Source organism: Schistocerca americana, chromosome 4, assembly GCF_021461395.2.
Source record: "Schistocerca americana isolate TAMUIC-IGC-003095 chromosome 4, iqSchAmer2.1, whole genome shotgun sequence".
In the NCBI taxonomy this organism is placed as follows: Eukaryota; Metazoa; Arthropoda; class Insecta; order Orthoptera; family Acrididae; genus Schistocerca; species Schistocerca americana.
The window spans coordinates 816,091,900-816,106,184 of NC_060122.1; the positions used below are offsets into that span (position 1 = coordinate 816,091,900).

Sequence of the window (14,285 nt, forward strand, 5' to 3'; positions counted from 1 at the left end):
CGTAGATAAACACTTTCAACCCATTACATGCAGTCTCCCATCCTTCATCAAAGACACCAACCACTTTTTTGAACGCCTGCAATCCTTACCCAATCTGTTACCCCCAGAAACCATCCTTGTAACCATTGATGCCACTTCCTTATACACAAATATTCCGCACGTCCAGGGCCCCGCTGCAATGGAGCCCTTCCTCTCACGCCAATCACCTGCCACCCTACCTAAAACCTCTTTCCTCGTTACCTTAGCCAGCTTCATCTTGACTCACAACTTCTTCAATTTCAAAGTCCAGACATACCATCAATTAAAGGGAACAGCCATGGGTACCAGGATGGCCCCCTCGTACGCCAACTTATTTATGGGTCGCTTAGAGGAAGCCTTCTTGGTTACCCAGGCCTGCCAACCCAAAGTTTGGTACAGATTTATTGATGACATCTTCATGATCTGGACTTACAGTGAAGAAGAACTCCAGAATTTCCTCTCCAACCTCAACTCCTTTGGTTCCATCAGATTCACCTGGTCCTACTCCAAATCCCATGCCACTTTCCTTGACGTTGACCTCCATCTGTCCAATGGCCAGCTTCACACATCCGTCCACATCAAACCCACCAACAAGCAACAGTACCTCCATTATGACAGCTGCCACCTATTCCATATCTTTCGCATCCCACAACTACCCTCCCGACCTGGTACAGAAGCAAATAACCAGAGCCACTTCCACATCCCCTCAAACCCAGAACCTCCCACAGAAGAACCCCAAAAGTGCCCCACTTGTGACAGGATACTTTCCGGGACTGGATCAGACTCTGAATGTGGCTCTGGATACAACTTCCCCAAATCCTGCCCTGAAATGAGATCCATCCTTCACGAAATCCTCCCCACTTCACCAAGAGTGTCTTTCCGCTGTCCACCTAACCTTCGTAACCTCTTGGTTCACCCCTATGAAATCCCCAAACCACCTTCCCTACCCTCTGGCTCCTACCCTTGTAACCGCCCCCCCGGTGTAAAACCTGTCCCATGCACCCTCCCACCACCACCTACTCCAGTCCTGTAACCCGGAAGGTGTACATGATCAAAGGCAGAGCCACGTGTGAAAGCACCCATGTGATTTACCAACTGACCTGCCTACACTGTGAAGTTTTCTATGTGGGAATGACCAGCAACAAACTGTCAATTCGCATGAACGGACACAGGCAGACAGTGTTTGTTGGTAATGAGGATCACCCTGTGGCTAAACATGCCTTGGTGCATGGCCAGCACATCTTGGCACAGTGTTACACCGTCCGGGTTATCTGGATACTTCCCACTAACACCAACCTATCTGAACTCCGGGGAGGAGGAGGAAATTAGTGTTTAACGTCCCGTCAACAACGAGGTCATTAGAGACGGAGCGCAAGCTCGGGTGAGGGAGGGATGGGGAAGAAAAAACCGCCATGCCCTTTCAAAGGAAGACCGATTTAGGGAAATCACGGAAAGCCTAAATCAGGATGGCTGAACTCTGGAGATGGGAACTTGCCCTTCAGTATATCCTCTCTTCCTGTTACCCACCAGGCCTCAACCTCCGCTAATTTCAAGTTGCCGCCGCTCATACCTCACCTGTTATTCAACATCTTTGCCTTTGTACTTCCGCCTCGACTGACATCTCTGCCCAAACTCTTTGCCTTTACATATGTCTGCTTGTGTCTGTATATGTGCGGATGGATATGTGTGTGTGTGCGCGTGCAAGTGTATACTTGTCCCTTTTTCCCCCTAAGGTAAGTCTTTCCGATGCCGGGATTGGAATGACTCCTTACCCTCTCCCTCTAGAACCCACATCCTTTCGTCTTTCGTCTTTCCCTCTCCTTCCCTCTTTCCTGATGAAGCAACTGTGGGTTGCGAATGCTTGAATTTTGTGTGGGTGTTTGTGTTTGTTAGTGTCTCTATCAACATAACAACACTTTTGTTTGGTAAGTTACATCATCTCTGTTTTTAGATATATTTTTCCCACTTGGAATGCTTTCCTCTGTTATATTCAGTACATAGCTACATATGTACACTCTTTCATATTGTTCATTACATTCCACTAGCCACTAGAAACAAAATCAGTACGGGCGAAAGATCCCATTAGTGTTAGTATATTACTGCTCATTGTTTGGTTGTAAAGTAATACTGTGTGTGTTTTCTGAGTCCACAGGAACTGTTCAGTTATTGTGTGTCATCAGTGTGGGTTTTCCTGTGTTGTTGAGTAGACATAATAAGATGCATGGAAAACTATAGTACAAGGCATTTAAGGAGCCACTGAATTATGGAAAGACAGATGACTCCAGCATGTTGCATTATAAAAATCACTCCTGATTACACACTAATTTGCCATTTAAAAACATCACATTAATACTTATTAATCATATTATACATGAAACATAATTCACACAGAAATTTGAGGAAGTTCTTGTATAGTTTATCCCAAAAAGAATATCCTTCTGAAATATTTAGGTATATCACTGCAGAAAATGAGGTATGTAGACAATCTCCAATGCATGGAGATAACTGCAGAAGTATAATCAATTAATTCTTCAAAAAATATAAGAAAAGGCGCTGTAATGATAGTTAAGTTGGGAACCTTGAATGGAACGAGTCAGGAGTGAATTTTGTTGTGCAAAATTAACTGACAGCTAAAAACAAATCAAAATAAAATACCAGAACTTTTTAGTTTTTGCAGCTGAATATCCCTATAAATTGTCATTTCCGTATAAATAACAAATTGCAGAGCTGTTAACCCTAGAACACTAAAGGGGGGAATATTATATTGTTACCAAACCAATGTAAATTTTTATTCAAAGGAAGTCTTAATTTACAGTTTATGTGCCAGTTAATCACAATTATGAGGTCTCCAATGGTGTGTCACATACAAAATAAGTACAAAATATCCTGTTTTACACCCTATAGTGACAATAATAGATTGATGGGAACCATGAATTGGGACCAATTGCAGCCATAAATTTTACGAGTGTTTTATACTGTAGGGTTAATGAACCAATAAATAATATCCAGTTTCATTATTTGTTTATCTAATATATTTTCTCTTAGATAAAAAGAATATTTATTCATAAAAACTGATACAATTCTCTATGCATGGAGAGCTGATTTTATACAAAAGGCATTATTTTTCACATATAATTTAAAAGTCTTGTACTAAGTGCACTTAAATAGTAATCTTTGGTAATTGTAAAACAAGTTTCAGTACAACAGAAATAAGATATAGTTGGAATAACTAGTAAAATTAAAGTTCTTCAGAAGCAATTTCTTACTTAAAATTATAAGAATATAATAATTATATTCAGTAGAATATAAAAGGAAAACACATAACATAATAATTCTGTAATATTCCAAATACATAGGTAAACCTGAGTCACAAGATGTCTTTAAACCAATACATTGGCAGTAGTTGATGGAATGTTATATTTGTATGTAAAACTGGAATTAATCTTCATGCATATACAATTCAGTTATAATACAGTGCTGCCACCTGGCCAAAAGAGAATTTTTCCAAGTTAACTACGCACAATATGTGTGTGGCTATAAAAATAATTTTGGACAGGATTCTTCACTGTAATTTTAGTAATTTTGTCAGTTGGACATTATGTGAACAAGAATTGCTTTACATGAATTTTACAATTTGGACATTTTGAATCCAATAACAAACAGTTTGTTGGCAGTTTTTCAGTATAATTTTTTATACCTGAAGCCTGTAGTAGTGTGTACTATTCACTCCCTCAGGAAAAAATGAATACTAAGGAAACAACTGCATTACTTTTGTTATACATGAGTTGAACTTAGTCTCACACTCACAAAAGAACGTAAAGCTGTAATGAAGGCATTTTGTGTTCAGTTTCAAATTTTTTCAGGAATCTGTAATCATAATTGGATTCCTTTTTAAATAAATACAAAACTCTGGAAATAAACGAAACACTTGCCAAAATCTATTCTGTCCAACAGACATAGCCAGTGGTCCCACATCAAACTGATATTTATTTATACAAATAAAAAAAAAATCAGTTGATAAATGAACATGTACAAAAATCACACACACACACACACACACACACACACACACACACACACAGAGAGAGAGAGAGAGAGAGAGAGAGAGAGAGAGAGAGATCTGACAACAGAGCATCTATTTACACGCTGTGTAACAAATAACAAATATTTTGAATATTAAGTACAGTTTAGAACTAAGTGATGAATGTGGACAATAATCACAAAAACTTTGAAACTCAATTTCTGACTATTTTCTTGGTTATCGACATAATAGTATGTAAGCTATCTGTTCAATGTCTTCATACTGCTAAATGTAATAAGCATGAAAAACATTACATGTACAGATACATGACTGCTTCCAGAGCAGAGTATATGGTCAAAAGTATTATTTTTATTGCTGCTGAGTACAAATAAAAAATAAATTATACTGCAGTTCCTATCAAGCAAGTATGAAATTTAACTACATATTTGGAAAAGTTACTAACACTTACTCATTCTCTCTGGAATGCAAAACACAGCCAACAGTACCTCTTGTAAAACAACTTACTTTTCTACAATTACACTGCAGTATTCTGTTGATGGGCTAATGCATAACATTGTTTACCTTAATCTTGGTATTTTCATGAAACATCTTCAAAAGAAAAATTCAGGCTATGAAAGAACACGTTTCCCCTAGGCATGTTTGTTTGTTAACTGCAGTCATTCCTTCATCCATTCTTGTATAGTCACAGCCATTAAATTTTACAGAATATCAAACATAAAGTAATTACATGGACGGGAGGATTGTGATTTGATAGCACACACTTATAATGGCACTAATGTGGGTTTTTTGCTGTTCTTGTTACAGTTTATAATAAGTAATTTTTATAGAAATGGTCCATTTCAGTTCAAAGTGCCACGGGTTCAAAGTGTCTTATGTAAATAGAACAGGAAACATTTTAATTTTTTACAGGTAACATCTGACCATATTTTCAATAAAAATATCATTTCCACACCATGTATGGAATACAATCACAGTAAAAACACCATAGGAGCTAACTGTATTGTCACATTACAAATGCCAAGAAGGATGCAGCTAAGAAGACAGTTAATTCATAGCACCTCTGACATTCAATGACAACATTCTTGGCCTCTGTGTGACTGTCCACAGAAAAGAGGCACAACGTGAGTCAGTCACTGACAATGCGTATTTAGAATTCAATCTGTGCATCATCAGACCAACAGGTCAGCAACTCTACCATCTGACAGCTGCTATCAGCACTAGCAAGAACAGTTGCATACTTCTACTCTGGAATGCATGCAATTTAACGCCTCCACAGGTCAGTTCTTCCTTGTGATATGTGAGCCACTGAGGAGGTTGCGATTCAGATTTGCAGTATTCACCGATATCTTTTAGCTGTTCCTGTAATGATATGATTTTATATTACTACATCATCTGCCATAATAAAATGGTGAAGCAATATAACCTCCAGGTAACAAAAAAGTAAATTCTAATTTGATTTATCAATAGTCTTAAGACTTATTACAAAAATTGTTTATTTCAAAACATTCCATTACCTTTTAAAATGCATATTCCAGTAACCAAGCATACACTTTAGTTATAAAATAGTATAGGGCTACAAAAAGCAGATTTTGGAAGTTTATTAAAATAATTAAACATGTATTTTGTGTGAATTTCTAATCTTTCAAGTGTTTATTTCAGGATATAATGGTCCAGTCTGCTGCTTCTGCCCCCGTTGTGTTGGTAGATACTATCACTGGTGTCAAAAATTCAATTAAGCTGCTTTTTTTTTTTATAAAGTAATGCTGTATAGACATAGGTTTACAACAATCAGTATTTTTTGGTTGATAAAGGGAAGGCAGTATGTTCCTTGCGATTAAATAGGTTAATTCTTCTAATTACGCTTCATTTAAGTTTTCTGAATTTCACAGATGCAACAGGAATGTCTCCATATTGATAGGCAATAGAATATATGTTACTGAAAGAGACATCTTCCAACTTTGGATACTGATTAATGATTGAATCTGTCAGCTTTCACAAGAGATGACACAGACGATTTATTCTCTTGGCGAATAGCTACCATGTTTCTCTCAGTTTAATTTGGAATAATAATGAAAGCCAAACAATTTTACTTATTTGTTTTGTACTTCTTTATTTTAATCCCACAATTAATGCCTATGTTTTATTCAGAGTTGATTACAAGAAAATCAGTTAATTACTAGTACTAACTTTTCACGAGTTTCCTTGATTTATTTCTATGGTTTGATGGTATGTGTTAAGCAGAGTTGTGCCGTCAGTGCATAGATGATATGTTTTTCAGCTATTGTCAGGAGGTTCAAATGGTTCAAATGGCTCTGAGCAATATGGGACTTAACATCTGAGGTCATCAGTCCCCTAGAACTTAGAACTACTTAAACCTAATTAACCTAAGGACATCACACACATCCATGCCTGATGCAGGATTCGAATCTGGGAGCGTAGCGGGCGCGCAGTTCCAGACTTTTCAGGAGGTCATGAAGTAATTATTCTCTACTTATGGGTCAATCAGTACATCTTGTGAGCTGGTTTGAGAATTTTATTATTTGATAATATGCCATACCAGTTCACGCTTGTTGGGAGCACATTCACTCTGTTGTTAAAATGCAAGTTTTATGGTAGAGTTAATCTGTTGCTGTATTTTTTTTAATAAGTGTCTCTAGCCTAATATACCTGTATACCACACTTCATGCTTTTATTTGTGTTACAGCTACCTTTGGTTAATGATGACCAAAAGTGTCATAAATTATTGGGGTTTCCTTAGGCCATCTCTTAAAAGCTATTTCAACAGCATCATTTCCAATTTTCAAGCCACACACAAATTTCCAGATTGCATCTATTAAATAGTTACATGGGGGTAATACAGTGGGGATGACTCAGGAGAGATCTCTCAGACCATTTTCTGGAACTACAAAATATACAGCAGGAAAAGGAAGGGAAGATAGATATTTGCCCTTCAGGCACAGTTGGAGCAAGCTAGGAGAGCTGGTGAGGGTGAAGGAAGCCAGTGGTGAGGAGTTTGGTTGGGGACTGGCAGTTGATAGCAGTGCTTGCAGGAGGAGGATGCGCTCTGACAATTTCGTTGTGGCGCCAGCGAAAGCTTTCTGCTGAGAGTTGAGGTGAAAGGAGCATCAAGATTAGACAGGACAAAGATATGTGCAGCAGACTCTGACCATGATTAAGAATGTTAGAAATAACACTAATGTTAGGAAGAAGAGAGTACTGCTGCTAGGTAGCAGTAATGGCAGAGGTGTAGGGTCTCTGTTACAAGAGAAGTTAGGGGAGGAGTATCAGGTCACCAGCATTTTTAAGCAGAGTGCTGGGTTGGATCAGGTGACTGAGGATTTGGAGCCTCTGTGTAAGGATTTCACTTCCCAGCAGTTGGGAAGGGAGTGAGACAGGGTTGTAGCCTCTCCCCAATGTTATTCAGTCTGTATATTGAGCAAGCAGTGAAAGAAACAAAAGAAAAATTTGGAGTAGGTATTAAAATCCATGGAGAAGAAATAAAAACTTTGAGGTTCGCTGATGACATTATAATTCTGTCAGGGACAGCTAAGGACCTGGAAGGGCAGCTAAACGGAATGGATAGTGTCTTGAAAGGAGTATATAAGATGAACATCAACAAAAGCAAAACAAGGACAATGGGATGTAGTCAAATTAAGTCGGGTGATGCTGAGGGAATTAGATTAGGAAATGAGACAAGGGGAGCAAAATAACTGATGATGGTCGAAGTAGAGAGGATATAAAATGTAGACTGGCAATGGCAAGGAAAGAGTTTCTGAAGAAGAGAAATTTGTTAACATTGAGTATAGATTTACGTGTCAGGAAGTCGTTTCTGAAAGTATTTGTATGGAGTGTAGCCATGTATGGAAGTGAAACATGGATGATAAATAGTTTAGACAAGAAGAGAATACAAGCTTTCGAAATGTGGTGCTACAGAAGAAAGCTGAAGATTAGATGGGTAAATCATATAACTAACGAGGAGGTATTGAATAGGATTGGGGAGAAGATAAGTTTGTGGCACAACTTGACTAGAAGAAGGGATCGGTTGGCTGGACATGCTCTGAGGCATCAAAGGATCACCAATTTAGTACTGGAGGGCAGCGTGGAGGGCAAAAATCGTAGAGGGAGACCAAGAGATGAATACACCAAGCAGATTCAGAAGGATGTAGGTTTCAAGCAGCACAACCGGCCTCTTCTCGCCTTTGCTGTAAGGCGTGTTAATGTGGAGCTGGAGATTGCGCTGATGGCTGCTGGCCAGGCACACATCACTGTGGTTTCGGTGGGGACTATCGATAGACGGGCTACACTAGGCATGGCCTACACCTCAATAGGTTTGGTAAAGGGAGGTTGGCGGAGTTGATTAGTGAGAGTGTAATGGGAGGGTATGGGGCCACATATGGTCAGATATTTGTTATCATAGGTACGAAAATTAGGCCTTTCTAGGATATAGCATGACTACAGGCTCCCCTTACTTAAAATTATCTCAACCAGCTTAGGGACTTCTGCATCTTGTATGCAGAAAATAGACTGTACCATACTAGAGTTTGTGAGCACCAAAGAAATTTTCTCAGAATTACCTATTATTCATCAAAATAAGCAGTTCATTAGAAATAAAGTACACCAACTTGAAGTTGAATTACAGTCTTTGTGCAGCATGGTAGTAAGCATTATGGAGCACTGGTGTAGAGACAATGAATTGTGGCATATAGTTCTATCTGATATGAATGTGCAAGTTGCTATTATAGGTCTGCTTAAATGTTATCATCAATCTATATCAGCGGTGGCACACATTTCAAAGCTAGAGAAGATCTGACCACAATTTGTGTAGAGACTCATTTTGAATTGTCAGTCACTTAAGTAACAAAGCTAGACAAAGCTAGATACGCATAAAAAGCTGATCATTCTGTGTGTTTATCACTTACTTAGTGGCAGTGTGGACACTTTCCTCAACAAATTACGTGAAGTCATGGAAAAGGGTCTCAACTCACAAAACTAGCATAATAACAGCATAACACAGGCGTTGAGGGTGAAATTAGTAAGAATGCCCTAACCAATTTGAGCACTTTTGGCATAATGCAAATGGTAAAAATTGCTATGAGGGTTTCGTGAAGCTCAGCTGCAATTTTAGACAATGTACTTAGGGACACTGACAGGGAAAATTGTAAAATATTTGTAAGAGATCTTGGCATTTCGAGTAATTACTGTCAGATAGTAAAGCTAAAGACAGGCAGAGTGAAACTTGCAAAACTGCAGGCCTACGAAAGGATTTTCTCAGACTGTAACATATATACTTTTTCTAGGGCATTGCCAAATCAAACCCAGCATGAAGTATACATGGAAAACACTGTAGATGCTACATTCTCCAAATTTTGCACATATTTGTGAGGTGGCATTTCCAAAATTAGCCTTGTTTACCCAGAGCTAAGTAAAATAGATGGATACTTAAATTTCTCAGTTCTTCCAAAAGCACTGCACTAATCCACAGTTCCTCGAGTGCCATCACAGGTACTGCTTGCAACAAATCTTTCAATTAGGAATTAGTATACAATGCAGAAAATAAAAACAAAGTGGTGTGGGACACTATAAAACAAGAACCTGGAAAATGCAGACCAAGCACAAAACATACATTTCAAAGATGGGGATAGAATAATACGAAGTCCTCAGGAACTTGCTAATTTTGTAAATGATTACTTGTACTGTGTAGAAGTTGCAGCAAAATCTTCCTAAAACACATGTAGCACTCATAATGACTTACACAGCAAGCACAACGAACTTGCACAACAAACTTGCAGTGAGGCAGACATTACAACAATTAAACATTAAGTCAGCAGGCACAGATGAGGTTCCTGTCTCTATTCTCAAGGCGTGCATAGATATTGTACAAGCCCCATTAACAAAAATAATAAATGAATTCTGTAGTTCACGTGTTTTTCCAGAGCGCCTAAATCATGCACAAGTGTTGCCCTCACTAAGTTAGTTAGTTGGTTGGTTGGTTGCTTGGTTGGTTGGTTAGTTAGTTAGTTATATGTTCCGTAAATCATTCTGAAGTGCTTTTTTGGCATGGATAACTACAATTTGAATGATTCTTTTATCGAAATGATGTGGAACAAGTCAGTTTACATGATATGTCTAAATGAATACTGCTAACATTAATGAACACTTTATCATTTTTCCCCACTGCAGACACCACAAAAGTGGTGCAATCATTTTTTTTACAGGCATTTTCTTAAATTTGTCGAGGGCTTTTGACACTGATGACTATAAAATTCTATTGAGTTAGACAGAAATTTGAGGTATAAGAGGAGCAGCGAATTAGTGGTTTCAGCCTTACTTCGAAACCAGGTTGTAAAAGTGGAGATTGTTCACACATCTGCTGATCATAAATCTTTAGTGAAACAATTGTCAGACAAGGAATATGTAAACACAGGTGTTCCTCAGGGTAGTATATTGGGTCTGTTTCTGTTCTTAATATATATCAATGACTTTCCAGACAGTGTAAGACATGGAGAAAAGGTTTTCTTTGGTTATGACATCATCACAGTCACTGATAAAACATCAGAACTTCTACAGGATGGGGCATAATAAAGACTGATTTTTAAAAGGCTATTAAGTAAAAATACTTTGTTAAAACTTTTTTTTATTTTATAATCTCAAAATACATGAGAAAGTGTTTTCTGCAATAGTAAAACATCGGTTATTTTTTGAAGATAACTCTGGTAAGATGGCATCTGTTTAGATGCACAAGTTCCTCCAGCTAGACCTTGAAGTGACTCGTCACATTTTGTAGCATTTCCAGTGGGATTTGAACAATTTCCTATCGGATCTGCTCTTTCAGAGCTTCAGTTGTTTGAGGAGGGTTATCTTAGTTAACTTTGCTTTTCACATAATCCCACAAGAAAAAGTCACATGTTGTGAGGTCCAGTGAATGAGAGGGCCATGCAGTATCCCCATTTCGGGAGATCACATGATTTGGAAACAAATGATTGACAATATTCACACTTACTTGAACAATGAGGGAGGTTGCTCCATCCTGCTGGAAAAATGTCTCATTGCTCACTTCTTGGTGTGCAAGTTGTAGAGCAAAAAAGCTTTCCAACACATCCGCATACCTCTGCGAAGGCACTGTAACAGTATTGCCTAGGCCATGTTCAACAAAGTACGACCCTATGATCCCTAATGAAGACACGGTGCACCACACAGTAACTTTTGCAGAGTGCAATGGTTGCTGATGCAGTTCTCTAGGATTAATGTCACTCCAAAATTGAAAGTTCTGCTTGTTCACATAACCGGAGACATGGAAGTGGGCTTCATCGCTCATGCAAAAATGGTTTACAATGTCCTTGTCTTGATTAATCATGTCCAGAAATTCTAAGCAGAACCAGATTCGGCTCACATAATCTGTTTCCTTAAGGACGTGAACCATTTGGATTTTGTAGGGGTGAAAGTGCAAATCTTGGTGCAAAATTCTTCTTACTATTTTGTTTGAAATCCCAAGTGTAGCTCTGTGCCGATGACCTAAGCAATGAGGGCTTCTCTCAGTGACAACTCTTACACATTTAATGTTTTCAGGTGTGTGCACAGTTTTTGGTCTCCCAGTTTTCTTCTTTGTCACTGACACTGTCTGATCAAAGTTCTCAACCCACTTATTAATCGCACAGGCAGATGGCACCGGTCGATTCTGATTAATGTTGAAGTGGTTGTGGGAAGCACGACATGCTAGCTGGTACGATCTCCATTTAATAAAATGCTCTTACAGCATACGCACTAAGCTGTAGGGTCCACCGCTCCATTATGACTAAATGCTATTTTGCGCCAAAAGTAACTTGACACTATCCCCTCCACCTCTTTCCGATGCAGCTCAATTCATGTGCTTTTTAAAATAGCTTGATATTATGCCTCGCCCTGTGCTAGAGAAAGCAAATGAAACCCTCAAGGATGTTTACAATTGGCCAGTATGTAATTAATGTTGAACATATAGAAAATGAACAGCATTCATTTCAGCATAAAGAGAAATAGCAACTTTGGCATTTTAAGCACATATGGTAAATCTATAGGTTGTGAAGTAAACACGAACTCTTTAGGAATGAACATAGTCAGCTAACTTGGAGTGAACATACAAAGCAAAGCAAAGCAAAGCAAAGCAAAGAAAAATGTCATCAGCATGCTACACTCTAAAGGTGTTAGCATCAGTTTGTAACAGATGATGTGTTGTGATGACATACTATGCCTACATACTCTCAGTTCTTAGTTATGGGATTCTTTTCTGAGGATTGAAGGCACAAAACAGGGACACACAAGAAAACAGTTATAAGAATAATAACTGTAAGTAGTAACCGGGCTCATTGTAAACAGTTATATATATATTTTTTAAAAAATGGGCATTCTTACTGCACTAAGTATGTATGGCAATCTGTGCTGTGTATCAGGGAACATATTATTAAATACTGCACTAATACAATAGTTCTATAAATAATCATGGAACAAGAGTCAGTTTGGAGTTACGTTTTCCCAGGGAAAACAAACAAAAAAACTCAAAACAGCATTTGTATCAGGGGATAAAATTGCGTAATAAGCTGACGAAGAAAGGGAGAAAGATTACTAAAGCACTTTTGTTTAAAAAGGCAGCTACAATGTTGTTCACAAATAATACATATTACACCATTAAAGATTACTTAAAGGACTCGGAGTATGGATAACAATGTAATGGGGTAACTACAGCATGTTGTCACATTTCAGTGCATGATTATGGTTCACTGCTTTCAAAAGGATCATGTCTCAAGATGTATAACACATGATAGTAATGTCTTTTGGCTTAGTTTTTCAGGTGTACAGTAGTACACATTCCTATATGGAGTCTGGAACTGAGGCACAGGGCATCTTCTCAGTGGTCATTAGTGGGTATCTTAGTGTGAAGTGTCAGTGAAGAGTGGAATTACGTTTCAAATTGCACATGACTGGACACCCAGAAGTCATCAGCAGATGTCTAGAGAATTACCGAGTGAAGCAGTGCAGCTGTTAGGATACTGAACTACGTTCAGTAGGATGGAGCTACTCTGTCCAACCATCCTGATTTGGGTTTTCTGTGGGTGTCCTAGACTGCTAAGGCAAATACTGGGATGGTTTCTTAATCAGGGTCACAGCTGACCAACTGTCCTATTCTCATAGTCTACCCTTTGGATCCTCTCTAAGCATGTTTTATATGCAGTGTGTTATATTTTGGCATATTGATTGGCAATGTATTAGCTTGACAAATCCTATATCATTGCAAGATGATCCACGGATGAGTAAAGATAAATAAATAAATAAATAAATAAATATTAATAAATAAATTAATATATGCTTCTTCTTTCCCTTTTATGCATCCAGAACTAGGCTCTCTGTTGATTAATAAATCTGACTAACACTTGTTGAAGAAGAATGGGAGAAGTAATGGTTCACCCAATCTTCTTTAGATACTGAAAAATGTTCCTGGAACATACACACACATCAAATTTTTTTTGCATTATCCTGGTTCACAGAACTCCTGTAGATAGTCCCTTTGACTCTTCAGAGATGTCACTAAACCCACCCAAAACTGTAAGCAACCATGCACGAGCAGCGCCTATTAGGTGGAGGGGGTCTGCCAGTCGATCAGCTCCAGTCATTCCACCAGAAAGGAGGTACATGGCTCGTGTTGTCTGTAGTTCAACCATGCCTAGATGGTCAATACCACAGTTCGATTGCATCTGCATTGTCACTTTGTGCCAGGAAGGGCTCTCAACAAAGGAAGTGTCCAGGTGTGTCTGAGTGAACCAAAGCGATGTTGTTCGGACATGGAGGAGATACAGAGAGACAGGAACTGTCGATGAGATGCCTTGCTCAGGCCACCCGAAGGCTACTACTGCAGTGGATGACGGCTACCTATGGATTATGGCTCAGAAGAACGCTGACAACAGTGCCACCATGTTGAATAATGCTTTTCATGCAGCCACAGGACATTGTGTTGTGACTCAAACTGTGCGCAAAAGGTTGCATGATCTGCAACTTCACTCCCGATGTCCATGCCGAGGAAGATGTCCATGCTGAGGTCCATATTTGCAACCAAGACACCATGCAGTGCGGTACAGAGGGCCCAACAACATGCCGAATGGACCGCTCAGGATTGGCATCATGTTCTCTTCACCGATGAGTGTCACATATGCCTTCAACCAGACAAGATGAATGCCTTAGATACACTGTCCAGCAAGTG

General features: G+C 38.8%; 1 protein-coding gene across 1 annotated transcript in view; it reads right to left on the minus strand.

Moving 5' to 3' along the window:
- Nucleotides 1–3,032: 3,032 nt before the first annotated feature.
- LOC124613228 (leishmanolysin-like peptidase) overlaps nucleotides 3,033–14,285 on the minus strand; it is a 555,464-nt gene continuing 544,211 nt past the window's right edge. Inside the window, exon 14 of the mRNA XM_047141903.1 lies at nucleotides 3,033–5,419. Coding sequence (XP_046997859.1) covers nucleotides 5,252–5,419 — 168 coding nt within the window. The 3' untranslated portion in view covers nucleotides 3,033–5,251. The remainder of the gene's footprint in view (nucleotides 5,420–14,285) is intronic.